This window comes from Vanessa tameamea, chromosome 29 (assembly GCF_037043105.1).
Source record: "Vanessa tameamea isolate UH-Manoa-2023 chromosome 29, ilVanTame1 primary haplotype, whole genome shotgun sequence".
Classification (NCBI taxonomy): Eukaryota; Metazoa; Arthropoda; class Insecta; order Lepidoptera; family Nymphalidae; genus Vanessa; species Vanessa tameamea.
Window position 1 is genome coordinate 3,096,149 of NC_087337.1, and position 18,572 is coordinate 3,114,720.

General features: G+C 50.5%; 6 protein-coding genes across 6 annotated transcripts; all 6 read right to left on the reverse strand.

Annotated features, from left to right (window-relative positions):
• Positions 1-4,374: 4,374 nt before the first annotated feature.
• On the reverse strand, positions 4,375-4,824 carry LOC135194404 (histone H2A). The gene has a single exon (XM_064219817.1). It carries the CDS (start codon positions 4,749-4,751, stop codon positions 4,377-4,379), a length of 375 nt encoding a protein of 124 aa, XP_064075887.1. The 5' UTR covers positions 4,752-4,824; the 3' UTR covers positions 4,375-4,376.
• Positions 4,825-5,774: 950 nt separating this feature from the next.
• On the reverse strand, positions 5,775-6,782 carry LOC135194426 (histone H1B-like). The gene has a single exon (XM_064219857.1). It carries the CDS (start codon positions 6,662-6,664, stop codon positions 5,873-5,875), a length of 792 nt encoding a protein of 263 aa, XP_064075927.1. The 5' UTR covers positions 6,665-6,782; the 3' UTR covers positions 5,775-5,872.
• A 1,085-nt stretch (positions 6,783-7,867) lies between these two features.
• On the reverse strand, positions 7,868-8,519 carry LOC135194408 (histone H4). The gene has a single exon (XM_064219821.1). It carries the CDS (start codon positions 8,239-8,241, stop codon positions 7,930-7,932), a length of 312 nt encoding a protein of 103 aa, XP_064075891.1. The 5' UTR covers positions 8,242-8,519; the 3' UTR covers positions 7,868-7,929.
• A 544-nt stretch (positions 8,520-9,063) lies between these two features.
• Positions 9,064-9,583, reverse strand: LOC135194400 (histone H3). The gene has a single exon (XM_064219813.1). It carries the CDS (start codon positions 9,497-9,499, stop codon positions 9,089-9,091), a length of 411 nt encoding a protein of 136 aa, XP_064075883.1. The 5' UTR covers positions 9,500-9,583; the 3' UTR covers positions 9,064-9,088.
• A 649-nt stretch (positions 9,584-10,232) lies between these two features.
• LOC135194406 (histone H2B) lies at positions 10,233-10,741 on the reverse strand. The gene has a single exon (XM_064219819.1). It carries the CDS (start codon positions 10,668-10,670, stop codon positions 10,296-10,298), a length of 375 nt encoding a protein of 124 aa, XP_064075889.1. The 5' UTR covers positions 10,671-10,741; the 3' UTR covers positions 10,233-10,295.
• Positions 10,742-18,015: 7,274 nt separating this feature from the next.
• On the reverse strand, positions 18,016-18,465 carry LOC135194401 (histone H2A). Its single transcript, XM_064219814.1, has one exon. It carries the CDS (start codon positions 18,390-18,392, stop codon positions 18,018-18,020), a length of 375 nt encoding a protein of 124 aa, XP_064075884.1. The 5' UTR covers positions 18,393-18,465; the 3' UTR covers positions 18,016-18,017.
• Between the last annotated feature and the right edge of the window lie 107 nt (positions 18,466-18,572).

Sequence of the window (18,572 nt, forward strand, 5' to 3'; positions counted from 1 at the left end):
GAGATGGTAGGCAGAAGTGTGATGGGCCTGTAGCTCTCCGGTAAAAGTGTGTTTTTACCGGGCTTCGGTATCATGATGACTCGGCCTTGCTTCCACGTAGATGGAAAGTGGCCCGTGCGGAGTATTCCGTTAAATAGCCGCGTGATCGCGGCTATGCTACGCGGTGGTAGGTGGCGGAGGGCGGAGTTTGTGATTCCGTCGCACCCCGGGGCCTTACGTGGGTTCGCACGCCTTGTCATCCGTAGTACTTGTCCCGGTGTGATGACTATGGGGTCATCGGTGGGGGACAGTGGTTCTGCCAGGTATTCTCGAACTTGTTCTTCGACTGCTGTGCTGTGTGCCTGGTAGCGAGCAGGGTTCGGTGTGAACTGCTGCTCTAGCGTGGCTGCAAAGATCTCAGCGCGATCCGCTGTCTGGTATCGTAGAGTTCCATCGTTCGCTCGGAGTGGACGTCTAGGTTCACTCGAGTTGGTGAGGTTGCGGTTGAGTCGATGAAGTGACTTCATGTCGTCTGCTGCAGTCTCGATGGTGCTCTCCCATGTTCGGGATCGGTGGTCGCTTACTGACTCTGTGGCTCGATCGTTGAGGCGGTTGAGTTGTCGCTTTAGCGTGGGGCAGCGGGTTCGCTGCCACAGCTTGCGTAGCTCTCTCTTCCTTGATAGAAGCTTCCTTATATGGCCAGGTAGGGTGTGGTATCGGTGTGATACCTCCTGTGTGTGCGTCGCTGCCTCGTAGGCGTGACGCAGGGTGTCTCTGACGTCTAAGGCGAGGTCTTCTATCTCCTCTGCGTTCGTTGCTGGTTTCATCCTCGTGTTCTCCTCCAGATGTTCCCTGTAGGTAGTCCAGTCGGTGCACCGGCGAGGTGGTCGTCTGGCTGCAGCTAGGGTTGCTTGCAGTGTTAGGAGAACCGGTTGGTGGTCGGACCCCATGTCGTCCGCCAAGACTTCCTGCGAGAGTCTCTGTGTGAGCCCCCTGTGGACGGCTATGTCTAGCACGTCGGGTGTTAGGATTGATCGGAACGGGTAGTGAGTCGGGGTCTCTGGACCGCTGACTGTGTATCCGTTCTTTTCGGCGTCTTGGCAGAGTCGTCTGCCATCCGTAGTGTTGGTGGTCGAGTTCCATGAGGTGTGCTTGCAGTTCAGATCTCCTGCGATGATTGTTGGAGTTGGTGAGTCCAGCAATGATCGGATGTCTGCAGGATCCATTCTTGCTTTGGGAGCTTTGTAGCAGGCGAAGAGGCGTAGGGCTGTCCCTCCAGTGCACACTTCGATGCCCAAGGCGTACATCGTCCCTAGCGATGTAGTCTGGATAGGCGTGTGTACAATTCTCCTCTTGACAAGTACCGCGAGGCCTCTAAAGGGCTGGTTGCTCACATCCGAGCGTTCATCCTTGCGGTATGTGTGGTAGTTTGCAAACTTCAGTCGATCCGAGTCTGTGGCGTGGGTCTCTGATATGAGAGCCACGTCTATGTCCTGCTCTTGCAGGAGGGTTTGAAACAGCAGTTGCTTGTTTCTGAGCCCGTTGGCATTCCAGTGAATAACACGGAGTTTGTTATTCATTGCGGTTGAGCAGGAGGGTGATGCCCTGTAATATTACAGGCACTGGGTCACGGTCTTCTAGCAGGGCGCTAAGTACCCCTTGCAGAATTGTGATGGCGGTTTTGATAACTTCTTTATCTTTGCCAGTGGTTGTTGCTTTCGACCGCGTGTGTGTCGCGGTGGTGGCAGCTGGTTTATGTGCCGGCGCTGGCGCCGGTGCAGGTGTGGGTGCAGGCGCAGGTGCGACTTTTGTGGTCGCACTGGGCTTGCTCTCCGGAGCAGGTTTGTTTGCCTTGCTCTTCTTTTTGGGGCGTCGTTTCTTCTTCCCGGTGCTCGAGTTTCGAGCTGTGGGAGCGTTCGCTGGAGCCATGAGCGAGGTCGCTGGCTCTGGTGCAGGTGCAGGTGCGGGTGCGGGTGCAGGTGGTGAGACTGCGTCCGCAGTCTTCTTTGCTGGCGCGGATAGGGCGATGGTGCCCGCTCTGCGGTGTTTGGCCTCCCTTTTGTAGACCGGGCAGGCCGTGTTGTTGGCCGTGTGTGCGCCTCCGCAGTTGGCACACGTCGGTGGGTCCTCCCTTTTCCGCTCGCAATCCTTTGCGAGGTGTTCACCTCCGCATCGGACGCATGCTGGCGGTCGGTGGCAGCAGTGAGACGAGTGTCTGAACTGCTGGCATCTATGGCATTGTGCGGGGCCTTTCTTCCCTCGCCATGCATCTATCTTGATGCCGGTCATACACAGCAACTCCGTTACTTCGTATATCGCCGGCGTCAGTCCAGGGGTTTTCTTCAATTGGGTGAAATACATGCACCCTGGGCGGCCTTTCCTGGCCTGGATCTGCTTGACCACTTCTGGTTCGAACCCTAGTTCGCGCAGCTCTTCTTCGACCTCTTCGGCCGTGGTGTTGTATGGTAGCCCTCTGATGGCTACTTTCAGGCTCTTTTCAGCCGGTAATGAGTAGGAGAACCATGAGACGTTCTCCTCTCTTTCTAATGTTGTGAGGTACCGCTGTATGATGCGGTACTCCTCCTCGGAGGTTGGCGAGAAACGCACTCCTTTTTGGTATGGGCGTGCGCTCGGGGGTCGTCCGAGTTTTTGCTTGAGCACACGGAAGTGGTGTGCCCAATTCGGGAGACTCTCCACCACGAGTGGTGGGTATCTCGGCTTTTTTGCAGCCGGATTTTTGGCGGTAGGCTTCTCTACGCTTGCTGTAGCGGTGGCCTTCACTGGCCTGGTGGCGGGCTCCTTTTCTTGGACCTGCGCCTTTGCGCGGAGCGCACTGGCGTAGTCCATGGGTCTTGCCTCTGGACACCTTCTCTTCAGCTCCGTGGCGTCCTCTTCGGACGACGTGGAGTGGCTCCTCCTGAGCGCGTTGGGTTGCACGTCGATCTCCATGCTGTGCACAGAAAGAGAGCAGGTGGGTTTGGGTTGCGTTACACGCATACTTGCCAGATGTTCCGGCGCTGGCTTGACTTGCACAACAACGCTACGTGTTGGCATGTCCGGGGTTGTAGTGGGCGGCGCTGCGGTGCTCCCGCTCTCGTCCTCGCTGCTCGACTGCTGGCTGCGACCTCGGGAGAGGTCCACCTGCAGGGACGGCGAGTGGTGGGGGCCGGTGACCGGTCGGACGACGCGATGGTGTGACCGCGACCGGTCTCTCCTTTCGCTCGTCGTTGGCGACCTGGAGTGCGTCCTGCGAAATTCTCGTCTGAAGATTGCTACGTCTGAGTCCTCCTCTGGACCCATTACAGGTCCAGATTTGGGCTCAGCGCTAGTCGGCCGGCTCATGCTGCGGATCCCGTGAGGGGTCGTTAGCGAGCAACGGCTAACTATGTACTGAGCGAAAGCTCGGTATGATTTGGTATTCCGCCGCGAATTAACGCGGTTGTAACAAGCAGCGCGCCAAGGCACACTGTTATTACAGGAAAAAGTCTCGGGTCAGAGCTGAGTAGTGTAGTGCACTGCTCGGCTGCTAAACCAAGACTGACATATATCGTTTCGTACTCTCGGATTTTGTTTAAATAAGGCCCGCGCGGCACGCGTAGCGTTCGCGCATACGGTGCGGCATACAGACGCAGAACTCTATCGACCAATCAGAAACGATCGTCGCGCTTAGTACGAGAGGGGCGGAGAGTAGAGGGAGAGGGGGAGAGTGTTATTAGGTTCTCGTTTTAAAACGATACGAAAAATATTCCTCCCTCCCCTACCCCACCGACCGCATCTCTATGATCATGATTACTATACGAATAGACTTAAAGCTGAAATCATTAATATATTATTTTAAAATTTAGAATGTTTATATCATCTAATCGATTTATATGTAAATATTATTAATAACAACAAATAAAATATATCATCTCTCTATAAGACAGACAGCTCAGACAGTTATAGTTATTATGATGATTGAAAATTTTAGATCGAAATATTATTTAATAATTATCGTAAATAATAAAATAATTTTAATGTGTATATATATTCTATCGTCGTAGCGTACACTGTAATAGCAGCAGCAGCAGTAGTAGTGTTAGTGTTAGTAGTGATTCTCTACGTTCAACTAAAGAGTTCAACGAGCGTTTAAATGGTGCGTATAAAATATCGAATGACATGTAATCAACGTCGAGACGTCATAATCGTTTAGGAAACATAACATTTTTTAATGCATATCAGATATATTTTGTGGCCCTGAAAAGGGCCTTTTTATTCGTTATCACGATGAAGAACGAGTTCGTTCGTTCGATCGTTCGCATGTAACATCGCAATGTATATAATAACAAATTTGATGACTACAATAACGACGACGACGACGACGACGACCGTTCCGCAACGTCACCGCACACAAGTGTTTAAGCCTTCTTCTCGGTCTTCTTGGGCAGAAGTACGGCTTGGATGTTAGGTAGGACGCCACCTTGTGCGATAGTCACGCCCGAGAGCAACTTGTTCAGCTCCTCGTCGTTACGGATCGCCAACTGTAGATGTCTCGGTATGATCCTGGTCTTCTTGTTGTCGCGGGCGGCGTTGCCGGCCAACTCGAGTACTTCAGCGGCTAGGTATTCCATGACGGCCGCGAGATACACGGGTGCACCGGCACCGACGCGCTCTGCGTAGTTACCCTTCCTGAGGAGTCTGTGTATACGTCCGACCGGAAACTGTAGACCGGCACGGTTCGAACGCGACTTTGCCTTCCCCTTGACTTTGCCTCCTTTACCGCGACCGGACATGATTATAGAGAATTAATGAAAAATTAGCAACGCAAATATAAATATGAGAGAGCGGAACGCGTGCGTACGGCTCGGGAGCGCGGTGAACAGTAAAACGGTCGCGTTACTCCGTCCCCTTTTTATACTCGGAACGTAGTCGCGTCTATCGGTGCGGTGGTATCGAGAGAGACTCTGACTCTGTTTGATTGTATTGAAATTGTAAATTGTTAAATTTCTGTTTCTTATTAGTGTATACAGTATAGTATTAAGATTACGACGATGAATGATGTCGAGTTTCGGGAGAGTCGGGCAGTCGGGCGGGGCGGGGCGGGGCGGGTCGGGGGGTTTCGAAATGCGAATGCGAATAGAAAAATGAAGTAAAAATTGTATATATTTATTTAATTTTTTTTTTTTTTTTTTGAACAAAGAAAGAAAGAGATAAAGAAAGGAAGAGTCATAACAACGAAATAAAAAATAATATTAATAAAGTGAAATTAGTCGGGCGCGCGGGTGGTGTGTCCTTTTCGTGTTTCGCGTGCGAGCGATATATTTTGATAAAGATAAAATATAATAATAATAAACATGTACGTACGTATGTTTGTTTGTTTGTTTGTTTGTTGAATTTAATTTAATTGAAGACGTTCGAGTGTGCTGCTCCATCTCTATGATTGTAAATATTATAGATGGATAATGAGGTATGTGGATATTTTTATCATATAATATTAAATTTTTTTTATTTTTTTTTCTTTCCGTTTACGTTTTATATTTTATAAATTTAGAATTAGTTTTGGAATTGTTCATCGTATCGTTCGAAACTTTAACTCATCTTATTCGTCGTCGTCGTCGTAGATTATTACGCACGACGACGAATATATTCGTTTATTATGTGAAACTTATGTTAGCCCTGAAAAGGGCTTTTTGTCGTGCGATTTACGCGCCGCACACGCTTGCATCGTCATCGTCATCGTCACAGTCTTCGTCGTCGTCGTCGTCGTCGTCGTCGACGCGATGGGATCGGACAAATGTATGTCATCGATGATGTTGTTTTTTTTTTTTTGTTGTTGTTGTTGTTGTAGATGATGATGATGACACTTTTGAAAGATGTCATCGTTATTATCACCGCTGCGGCGGCTGCAGGCGACTTACTTTTTAGCGGCGGCGGCGGATGCTTTCTTAGCTGTCGGTTTCGACTTCGGCGTAGCGGCGGCGGCCTTCTTCGGTTTCGGGGCTTTAGGTTTCTTAGTCGGCGGTTTCGCAGTCTTCTTCGCCTTCGATGCGGCGCCCTTCGCCTTCGAAGGAGCGGCCGCCGCGACGGCCTTCTTAGCGGCTGCCGGTTTCTTTTTAGCGGCTGCAGCTTTCTTATCCTTTATCGTCGCCTTCGCCTTCGATTTGGACGGCGATGACGCCGCCGCCGCCGCACCGGACGACGCACCGCCGGCGGCCGCTTTCTTGCCCGCGGCGGCGCCCTTGCCGGCGACGGGAGCGGAGGACGTCGCCTTCTTCGACTTACCCGAAGCGGCCGAGGATGCGGCCTTGCCGCCGGACGCGCCTCCGATTCCGGCACCCGCCGGTTTCTTCGAAGCGGACGATTTCGACTCTAGTTTGAACGAACCCGATGCGCCCTTGCCCTTCGTCTGTATCAGTGCACCCGATTCGACGGCGCTCTTGAGATACTTTCTGATGAACGGAGCCAATTTCTCAGAATCGACTTTGTATTGAGCCGCGATGTATTTCTTGATCGCCTGAAGCGACGAACCGCTACGTTCCTTCAACTCTTTGATGGCGCTGTTCACCATTTCGGATGTTTTAGGATGAGTAGGTTTCGCCTTCGGTTTCTTGGCGGCGGCGCCACCGGCGGCGGCCGCGGACGCCTTCGGTTTCTTCGCAGGGGTCGCCGGTGCCGGCGCTTCGGTTGCTATAGCTGTGTCGGCCATTTTATTTTATTTTATTTAATAAACTCACTACACAATCACACGAAAGATAAATATTAATAGTTGTAGTAGCAGTTGTACCGTGGGATAACAACGTATAACGATATAAAACGTGTCTGATATCGGACGGAGATCGACGCGGCGGAGAGGTCGCTAGTGGTAAGTCGAGTCCGAGCAATACCGTAAGGAGAACCGCGATGTCGCTAGACAATTTCTCGTACGAACGCTTAAAACTTTTCACTAACAGGTATCTTTTCGAATGCGATATTTATATAATTTAAAGTAGTTTTTGACCGTTCTATAACACAAAAAGATACCTCTTGAACCTATCGATCGTTTGAAAGTCGAATTCGTAGCACAGTTCGACAACGATGTGTACGAATCGCGTTTAAATTCGTTATAGTTCTAGTCGCGTACCTAGAGCCTCGTTTAAAAGTTATTTTATTCTATTAAAATAGTTTTAAACGTTTCGTTCTATCGACATATTGAAAGCGAAGATACCTCACTGATAATGTATAAAAGCGCAACTCTTATTCGATAATTTACTAACAATTTTAGCGTGTTCCAAGTCGACGTTCGTAAAACACACTACTACGCGAGTCGATATAAGAAGCACGAGAAAATGTTGTCTGATATGTGAATACTTATCGAATAATATATAAAATATAAACTATTACGATAGATAAATAATACGTGTTTCGAAAGAGAGACCACAGTATCGTATAAATAATAAAAATAATCTACAGTAATCTAGTGTAAGAGCTACGTTTAGAGGCGAGCCTCGAGGCGTGCGAAATATTGTTGGAGGCGCGTTCGTAGCGCGTGAAGTAGAGCCGAAAGAACGACGACGACGACGACGACGAAGACGAATAATTAGTCATATATAATAACGTTTGAATTGTAAACAGAAATTTAAAATTAAATAAATTAAATTACACACTCATTCAGATGCATGGTAAAGTATATTCTACGTTAACGATCGGTCGGTATTACGTCGTAGTCGTCATCGTATCTTATCTATACGATCGTTTTACACGCTTAGAGCTCTTACTCTTATATTCGTATTATTATTAATATGTATTATGTTATTATGTTTAATAGACGTCATTGAACGATTGAAACGAGTATTCAATGTGTATGTAGTATGTATAAACAGATCCATATGCGGCCCTGAAAAGGGCCTTTTTTATATTTAGTTTTCGCAGTATTATTTGTAAATTATTAATTTTTTTTTGTATAATTTTTCAAAATAAAACATCGAAAACATTTTAACCGCCGAAACCGTACAGAGTACGTCCCTGACGTTTCAGGGCGTACACTACGTCCATGGCGGTGACGGTCTTCCTCTTCGCGTGCTCGGTGTAGGTGACGGCGTCGCGGATTACGTTCTCGAGGAACACTTTGAGGACACCGCGAGTCTCTTCGTATATCAGACCGGATATACGTTTCACACCGCCTCTGCGTGCGAGACGACGGATGGCCGGTTTCGTGATACCTTGGATGTTATCACGGAGCACTTTCCTGTGTCGCTTCGCGCCTCCTTTCCCCAGACCCTTTCCACCTTTACCGCGACCGGTCATTTTCTTGTCTTCGGTTTGTCTTGTTTAATCTGAACGGCAAAGAAAGACGTACAGAAATCCGTCCGCTGTCGATCAGAGACGATCACTTTATGGTAGTCTCGTCGTTCTACGCTCGACTGATATATAAGCGCTCGACTAACTACACACGTATGCGTGTCGTTCGCTCCGTGTGCGAAAGAGATGGCGATATCTAAGTGCCATTAGATAGAAAGAGAAAGACTGATAGAGACAGCGTGCAGTCGAAAAAGCTATGGTAGGGATGGCGGCCGAGGGGATGGGGTAAGGGGGGAGTTCATGTATGTGTCTTGTTTATCGGGAGAATGGGGGGGGGGGGGGGGTGAGATATTTTTGTGTTCTTCAAAATTGATATCTTTGCAATAATATTTAATATTTACAATTATGCTCTTAACGATCAATATATCGTCATAAGATCGTAATAATATATGTAATCACACATACACTCACCTCTCACGTTCTCGTATTCGATTGAAATATACATATTTATTTACAATAATAGTATAAAATACACAACGTTTACGTATGTGCGTATTGATATTTCGAATTATGTGTAACGTGTTTATGATAATTTTGATATAAAAATAATTATTGTTATTTGTGAGTAGGTTTTTCGTGACGACTTTGTTACGTTTGAAACGGACGACGAAAAAAAAAAAAAAATTTTTTTTTTCTTTGTTTTTAGATATATATGCGGCCCTGAAAAGGGCCTTTTTGAATATGTTTACTTGCAGTCTATCTGCATATGATACTGCGTATATTATTATTATTTATTTTTTTCTATACGTAGAATTGTGCAAATGAGACTGCGACGACGACGACGCAGACGCAATTAGGCACGTTCTCCTCGGATCCTGCGCGCCAATTGAATATCCTTAGGCATGATCGTCACACGCTTAGCGTGGATAGCGCACAGGTTCGTGTCTTCGAAGAGACCGACGAGATAAGCTTCGCTTGCTTCCTGCAGGGCCATTACGGCGGAACTCTGGAAACGGAGATCGGTCTTGAAGTCTTGAGCGATCTCACGAACGAGACGCTGGAATGGCAGTTTGCGGATCAGAAGCTCAGTGCTCTTCTGGTAACGACGGATCTCACGAAGGGCGACCGTACCGGGTCTGTAACGATGAGGTTTCTTCACACCTCCCGTGGCAGGAGCGCTCTTGCGAGCCGCCTTGGTGGCGAGCTGCTTGCGCGGTGCCTTACCACCGGTAGATTTTCGGGCCGTCTGCTTAGTACGAGCCATCCTTGACGATGAATGAACGAACACGCACGAAACGAAAATTTATTATGACAAACTTAGAGACGTCTCTAGACACGTCCGCACGAAGGGAACGTAGTCGACGGATTAAAATTTTTGTAAAGGAACGTTAGCTTATATACGAGTTCTACTACGGCTAGAGGGACCGCCGCGATGACGATTCGATATATCCGTCTCTCTCTCTCTCTACGCTATGCACGTTCTCTCTCACGCGTTCACTGATCGATGCGAAAAATTCATGTTTGAGTTGTTGTTATTATTATTATTATTATTAGATATATTTTTAATGAATTAATATTATTATTCTTTCAGATATCATCGGCCTACGTCGAACGAGTTAAACGCAGGATATATATGATACGAGATCGAAATGAATGAGAAGATCGACGGAATCGACAGTACGGCGGCGGCTTCGAGCTTACAGCGCTACAGCTCTACAGGAAGGTAACTACGACGATCAAATATATTATATATCTCTAATTAAAATTCGATTCAAGACTAGTAAAGAAAAGAAAACTGTTTTTGTATATGTTAATAATTAGGAATCTTATCAGAGTATGTATGTGTGTATTATATATGTGTATAATTAATCGATTAAATATGTTAATAAATAAACATGTAGTATTATTGTTATTTGATGATAATAATAATAATAATAATAAACGACGGCTAAATCGTTTGAAACTTTAAATTATTGTTTATCGAAACTCTTTGTGGCCCTGAAAAGGGCCTTTTTATTATTATCTCCTTCATAAATCGTAGCGTTCTACTACGGCTTCGTTTACTTGGAGCTCGTGTACTTCGTTACGGCCTTAGTACCTTCGCTCACGGCGTGCTTGGCGAGCTCGCCGGGCAGAAGAAGCCTCACCGAAGTCTGCACCTCCCTCGAGGTGATCGTCGATCGCTTGTTGTAGTGAGCGAGACGAGAAGCCTCGGCGGCGATGCGCTCGAAGATATCGTTCACGAAAGAGTTCATGATCGACATGGCCTTACTCGAGATACCGGTGTCGGGATGTACCTGTTTCAGTACTTTGTAAATGTAGATTGCGTAGCTCTCCTTCCTCTTATGCTTCTTCTTCTTCTTGTCCGACTTGGAGATGTTCTTCTGAGCTTTGCCCGATTTCTTGGCGGCCTTTCCGCTAGTCTTAGGCGGCATGATGACGAATAAACAAATTCACAATAATGCAATCGAAACTTAATCTCGTGTGATACACGTGCGAACCGTACGGGAGCGCAAGCGAAACTGGAGAGTATCGTTTCGATCGTAGTATTTCACGCACCCCCCTGGTAATGGGGAATGGTGATGGCAGTTCCTAGGGCCGTGCCCTATCTACTGCGGTATCCTGTTCGCCGTCCGTTTCTACGGACGGGTCGTTGGGGTCGGGTAATTCCATGGAAGTACCCTAGTGGCGTATGCTGCAGACATCTCTTGGTCCTCCGTACATTCTCAGAGCGATCAAGCGCACCGGATGAGACCCCGTAAGGGGAGGTCCAGCGAACGACCTGCTCTGCGAATGTCTGCGCACGACAGATGTCGTGGTACAGAGGGAGGGTTCGGAGACATCTTGCTGCTGCCAAATGTGTGTTGCGTATTCGTGTCTCGTTGAGATCAAGTTCCGTCGCTGGCGGTGAAGGCTGCAGATGGGTGAGGGTGGTTGGTAGAGAAGAGTGGAGAAGAAGTGGTATTCGGCATTCTGACAGGTTGTCGGTGTTCTGTGTTGTTGTGGTTTGTTTCGGCGAGTCCGGTCCGTGACCGCGTAGACTCCCACGATCCGATCAAGCGCACCGGATGAGACCCCGTTCGGGGAGGTCCAGCGAGCGACCTGCGGTCGTGGGTGAAAAAACGTAGTCTAGACGCCTCGCTCTCGGTCGGGGCCGTCAGGATAAGTCCCGCTTGGGATTTCCTTTCGGTCGGCCGCGGTGAGACGCTATTGTACAGACCGGTTCGTCGGGTACGGCTCTTTGTAGGAGCCGGGTGATTTGCCCGTTACTACGGACGGGTCGTTGAGGTCGGGTAATTCCAGTGGAAGTACCCTAGTGGCGTGTGCTGCAGACATCTCTTGGTCCTCCGTACATTCTCAGAGCGATCAAGCGCACCGGATGAGACCCCGTAAGGGGAGGTCCAGCGAACGACCTGCTCTGTGAATGTCTGCGCACGACAGATGTCGTGGTACAGAAGGAAGGTTCGGAGACATCTTGCTGCTGCCAAGTGTGTGTTTGCGTATGCGTGTCTCGTTGAGATCAAGTTCCATCGTTGGCGGTGAAGGCTGCAGATGGGTGAGGGTGGCAAGTAGAGAGAGTGGAGAAGAAGCGGTATTCGGCATTCTGACGGGTTGTCGGTGTTCTGTGTTGTTGTGGTTTGTTTCGGCGAGTCTGGTCCGTGACCGCGTAGACTCCCACGATCCGATCAAGCGCACCGGATGAGACCCCGTTCGGGGAGGTCCAGCGAGCGACCTGCGGTCGTGGGTGGAAAACGTAGTCTAGACGCCTCGCTCGCGGTCGGGGCCGTCAGGATAAGTCCCGCTTGGGATTTCCTTTCGGTCGGCCGCGGTGAGACGCTATTGTACAGACCGGTTCGTCGGGTACGGCTCTTTGTAGGAGCCGGGTGATTTGTTGGAACTGGCGCTGGTTTTGCGTCAGTGGTGTTCCTTTTGGTGAGTTGTCCTGGCGTTGTTGGCGTCGTCTTTAGGTCTGGAATGTGATCTGATGGTGTTTCAGTGCGTCCAGCTAGTGTGACACTCCTGTCCGGTTCTGCAGAATTACTCATGATTCGATCAAGCGCACCGGATGAGACCCCGTTCGGGGAGGTCCAGCGAGCGACCAGCGATCATGGGCTTTTCTGCAGGTAGGCGTCCTGGATGCAGCCGAGTCCAGTAGGATGAGTCCCCGTAGGGACTACCTCTGGTTCGATGCATCGTTAGCGGACGTCGTTGTTTCCGGGCTGGTGTGTCGTGGTGTCAGCTGGGTCGACGTTCTGTCGAGGAGCGGGCGGGAGGCGACGCGATGGTCGGCTCTCGCTGAGGGCGTCATCGTTGATGAGCTCTCTCGGGTACGCCCATCCGTCAGGTGGCCGTGCGTGCTGCGGTGCCATATCCTTGATGTGGGTGTGGTCCGACTGGTCGGCACGCATGAACATCTTCGTGGCTAGGCGTCTGGTAAATTCCTCGACGGTTTCGACTTTGAGATCTCTCGCAATTGTTGTGTTCCGTACGTAGCGTGGTGCATTCGTGATGGCCCGCAGTGTGAGAGATTGCTGCGCTTGCAGCTTCTTTCGCGAGGCAGGGCCAGTGAGTGCGTACCATGCTGGAGCGGCATACGTGAGGCGTGATCTCACGTATTGCTTGTAGATCCCGAGTTTGACGCGCAGAGGGAGGCGCGATTTCAGCACTGGATATAGTTTGACACGTGTAGCACGCGCCAAGTTGATCACATTCGCGACGTGATGATTCATATTCATCCTTCGGTCGATGGTCACTCCAAGGTACTTGACCCTGTCAGACCATTGGATCTCCTTTCCGAATAGCCGGAGGGGAGATGGTAGGTTGGATGCTCTTCCTAAGACGATCGCCTGTGTCTTCTCGACGTTGACGGTTAGCCGCCATTTGGCTAACCAGTCGGGAAGTTGATATAGCATGAGCTGCATCAGTATTGCAGCTTGCTTCCTTTTGATAGAGGTGGTGATGTACGCCGCGTCATCGGCGTATAGGGCCAGGACGGCTCCGTCCATCAGTGGGATGTCGTCAGTGTAGCAGGAATAGCATACCGGAGATAGGCAGCTTCCCTGTGGGACACCGGCGGTGATCCGTCGCTCTGTGGACAGAGCTCCTTCAACATCGACTTGGAAGCGTCGGTTCTCCAGGAATGACGCTATGATGTGTACGATTCGCTTCGGCATGGATGGTCGAAGAGCCAGCTTGTATAGCAGCCCTTCGTGCCATACTCGGTCAAAGGCTTTCTCCATATCGAGGAATACTGCCACTGGGAACTCCCTCTTGTTCAGTGCCACTGCGGCGTAGTGCAGTATTCTCGCTATTTGGTGCGTGGTCGAATGTCCAGCTCGAAAGCCAAATTGTTCCGGCCGAGGTTCGATGTGTGGTCGTAGGTGCTGAAGCAGCAATCTCTCGAACATTTTCGAGATGGTAGGCAGAAGTGTGATGGGCCTGTAGCTCTCCGGTAAAAGTGTGTTTTTACCGGGCTTCGGTATCATGATGACTCGGCCTTGCTTCCACGTAGATGGAAAGTGGCCCGTGCGGAGTATTCCGTTGAATAGCCGCGTGATCGCGGCTATGCTACGCGGTGGTAGGTGGCGGAGGGCGGAGTTTGTGATTCCGTCGCACCCCGGGGCCTTACGTGGGTTCGCACGCCTTGTCATCCGTAGTACTTGTCCCGGTGTGATGACTATGGGGTCATCGGTGGGGGACAGTGGTTCTGCCAGGTATTCTCGAACTTGTTCTTCGACTGCTGTGCTGTGTGCCTGGTAGCGAGCAGGGTTCGGTGTGAACTGCTGCTCTAGCGTGGCTGCAAAGATCTCAGCGCGATCCGCTGTCTGGTATCGTAGAGTTCCATCGTTCGCTCGGAGTGGACGTCTAGGTTCACTCGAGTTGGTGAGGTTGCGGTTGAGTCGATGAAGTGACTTCATGTCGTCTGCTGCAGTCTCGATGGTGCTCTCCCATGTTCGGGATCGGTGGTCGCTTACTGACTCTGTGGCTCGATCGTTGAGGCGGTTGAGTTGTCGCTTTAGCGTGGGGCAGCGGGTTCGCTGCCACAGCTTGCGTAGCTCTCTCTTCCTTGATAGAAGCTTCCTTATATGGCCAGGTAGGGTGTGGTATCGGTGTGATACCTCCTGTGTGTGCGTCGCTGCCTCGTAGGCGTGACGCAGGGTGTCTCTGACGTCTAAGGCGAGGTCTTCTATCTCCTCTGCGTTCGTTGCTGGTTTCATCCTCGTGTTCTCCTCCAGATGTTCCCTGTAGGTAGTCCAGTCGGTGCACCGGCGAGGTGGTCGTCTGGCTGCAGCTAGGGTTGCTTGCAGTGTTAGGAGAACCGGTTGGTGGTCGGACCCCATGTCGTCCGCCAAGACTTCCTGCGAGAGTCTCTGTGTGAGCCCCCTGTGGACGGCTATGTCTAGCACGTCGGGTGTTAGGATTGATCGGAACGGGTAGTGAGTCGGGGTCTCTGGACCGCTGACTGTGTATCCGTTCTTTTCGGCGTCTTGGCAGAGTCGTCTGCCATCCGTAGTGTTGGTGGTCGAGTTCCATGAGGTGTGCTTGCAGTTCAGATCTCCTGCGATGATTGTTGGAGTTGGTGAGTCCAGCAATGATCGGATGTCTGCAGGATCCATTCTTGCTTTGGGAGCTTTGTAGCAGGCGAAGAGGCGTAGGGCTGTCCCTCCAGTGCACACTTCGATGCCCAAGGCGTACATCGTCCCTAGCGATGTAGTCTGGATAGGCGTGTGTACAATTCTCCTCTTGACAAGTACCGCGAGGCCTCTAAAGGGCTGGTTGCTCACATCCGAGCGTTCATCCTTGCGGTATGTGTGGTAGTTTGCAAACTTCAGTCGATCCGAGTCTGTGGCGTGGGTCTCTGATATGAGAGCCACGTCTATGTCCTGCTCTTGCAGGAGGGTTTGAAACAGCAGTTGCTTGTTTCTGAGCCCGTTGGCATTCCAGTGAATAACACGGAGTTTGTTATTCATTGCGGTTGAGCAGGAGGGTGATGCCCTGTAATATTACAGGCACTGGGTCACGGTCTTCTAGCAGGGCGCTAAGTACCCCTTGCAGAATTGTGATGGCGGTTTTGATAACTTCTTTATCTTTGCCAGTGGTTGTTGCTTTCGACCGCGTGTGTGTCGCGGTGGTGGCAGCTGGTTTATGTGCCGGCGCTGGCGCCGGTGCAGGTGTGGGTGCAGGCGCAGGTGCGACTTTTGTGGTCGCTCTGGGCTTGCTCTCCGGAGCAGGTTTGTTTGCCTTGCTCTTCTTTTTGGGGCGTCGTTTCTTCTTCCCGGTGCTCGAGTTTCGAGCTGTGGGAGCGTTCGCTGGAGCCATGAGCGAGGTCGCTGGCTCTGGTGCAGGTGCAGGTGCGGGTGCGGGTGCAGGTGGTGAGACTGCGTCCGCAGTCTTCTTTGCTGGCGCGGATAGGGCGATGGTGCCCGCTCTGCGGTGTTTGGCCTCCCTTTTGTAGATCGGGCAGGCCGTGTTGTTGGCCGTGTGTGCGCCTCCGCAGTTGGCACACGTCGGTGGGTCCTCCCTTTTCCGCTCGCAATCCTTTGCGAGGTGTTCACCTCCGCATCGGACGCATGCTGGCGGTCGGTGGCAGCAGTGAGACGAGTGTCTGAACTGCTGGCATCTATGGCATTGTGCGGGGCCTTTCTTCCCTCGCCATGCATCTATCTTGATGCCGGTCATACACAGCAACTCCGTTACTTCGTATATCGCCGGCGTCAGTCCAGGGGTTTTCTTCAATTGGGTGAAATACATGCACCCTGGGCGGCCTTTCCTGGCCTGGATCTGCTTGACCACTTCTGGTTCGAACCCTAGTTCGCGCAGCTCTTCTTCGACCTCTTCGGCCGTGGTGTTGTATGGTAGCCCTCTGATGGCTACTTTCAGGCTCTTTTCAGCCGGTAATGAGTAGGAGAACCATGAGACGTTCTCCTCTCTTTCTAATGTTGTGAGGTACCGCTGTATGATGCGGTACTCCTCCTCGGAGGTTGGCGAGAAACGCACTCCTTTTTGGTATGGGCGTGCGCTCGGGGGTCGTCCGAGTTTTTGCTTGAGCACACGGAAGTGGTGTGCCCAATTCGGGAGACTCTCCACCACGAGTGGTGGGTATCTCGGCTTTTTTGCAGCCGGATTTTTGGCGGTAGGCTTCTCTACGCTTGCTGTAGCGGTGGCCTTCACTGGCCTGGTGGCGGGCTCCTTTTCTTGGACCTGCGCCTTTGCGCGGAGCGCACTGGCGTAGTCCATGGGTCTTGCCTCTGGACACCTTCTCTTCAGCTCCGTGGCGTCCTCTTCGGACGACGTGGAGTGGCTCCTCCTGAGCGCGTTGGGTTGCACGTCGATCTCCATGCTGTGCACAGAAAGAGAGCAGGTGGGTTTGGGTTGCGTTACACGCATACTTGCCAGATGTTCCGGCGCTGGCTTGACTTGCACAACAACGCTACGTGTTGGCATGTCCGGGGTTGTAGTGGGCGGCGCTGCGGTGCTCCCGCTCTCGTCCTCGCTGCTCGACTGCTGGCTGCGACCTCGGGAGAGGTCCACCTGCAGGGACGGCGAGTGGTGGGGGCCGGTGACCGGTCGGACGACGCGATGGTGTGACCGCGACCGGTCTCTCCTTTCGCTCGTCGTTGGCGACCTGGAGTGCGTCCTGCGAAATTCTCGTCTGAAGATTGCTACGTCTGAGTCCTCCTCTGGACCCATTACAGGTCCAGATTTGGGCTCAGCGCTAGTCGGCCGGCTCATGCTGCGGATCCCGTGAGGGGTCGTTAGCGAGCAACGGCTAACTATGTACTGAGCGAAAGCTCGGTATGATTTGGTATTCCGCCGCGAATTAACGCGGTTGTAACAAGCAGCGCGCCAAGGCACACTGTTATTACAGGAAAAGGTCTCGGGTCAGAGCTGAGTAGTGTAGTGCACTGCTCGGCTGCTAAACCAAAGCGACTCGTTTCGTACTCTCGGATTTTGTTTAAATAAGGCCCGCGCGGCACGCGTAGCGTTCGCGCATACGGTGCGGCATACAGACGCAGAACTCTATCGACCAATCAGAAACGATCGTCGCGCTTAGTACGAGAGGGGCGGAGAGTAGAGGGAGAGGGGGAGAGTGTTATTAGGTTCTCGTTTTAAAACGATACGAAAAATATTCCTCCCTCCCCTACCCCACCGACCGCATCTCTATGATCATGATTACTATACGAATAGACTTAAAGCTGAAATCATTAATATATTATTTTAAAATTTAGAATGTTTATATCATCTAATCGATTTATATGTAAATATTATTAATAACAACAAATAAAATATATCATCTCTCTATAAGACAGACAGCTCAGACAGTTATAGTTATTATGATGATTGAAAATTTTAGATCGAAATATTATTTAATAATTATCGTAAATAATAAAATAATTTTAATGTGTATATATATTCTATCGTCGTAGCGTACACTGTAATAGCAGCAGCAGCAGTAGTAGTGTTAGTGTTAGTAGTGATTCTCTACGTTCAACTAAAGAGTTCAACGAGCGTTTAAATGGTGCGTATAAAATATCGAATGACATGTAATCAACGTCGAGACGTCATAATCGTTTAGGAAACATAACATTTTTTAATGCATATCAGATATATTTTGTGGCCCTGAAAAGGGCCTTTTTATTCGTTATCACGATGAAGAACGAGTTCGTTCGTTCGATCGTTCGCATGTAACATCGCAATGTATATAATAACAAATTTGATGACTACAATAACGACGACGACGACGACGACGACCGTTCCGCAACGTCACCGCACACAAGTGTTTAAGCCTTCTTCTCGGTCTTCTTGGGCAGAAGTACGGCTTGGATGTTAGGTAGGACGCCACCTTGTGCGATAGTCACGCCCGAGAGCAACTTGTTCAGCTCCTCGTCGTTACGGATCGCCAACTGTAGATGTCTCGGTATGATCCTGGTCTTCTTGTTGTCGCGGGCGGCGTTGCCGGCCAACTCGAGTACTTCAGCGGCTAGGTATTCCATGACGGCCGCGAGATACACGGGTGCACCGGCACCGACGCGCTCTGCGTAGTTACCCTTCCTGAGGAGTCTGTGTATACGTCCGACCGGAAACTGTAGACCGGCACGGTTCGAACGCGACTTTGCCTTCCCCTTGACTTTGCCTCCTTTACCGCGACCGGACATGATTATAGAGAATTAATGAAAAATTAGCAACGCAAATATAAATATGAGAGAGCGGAACGCGTGCGTACGGCTCGGGAGCGCGGTGAACAGTAAAACGGTCGCGTTACTCCGTCCCCTTTTTATACTCGGAACGTAGTCGCGTCTATCGGTGCGGTGGTATCGAGAGAGACTCTGACTCTG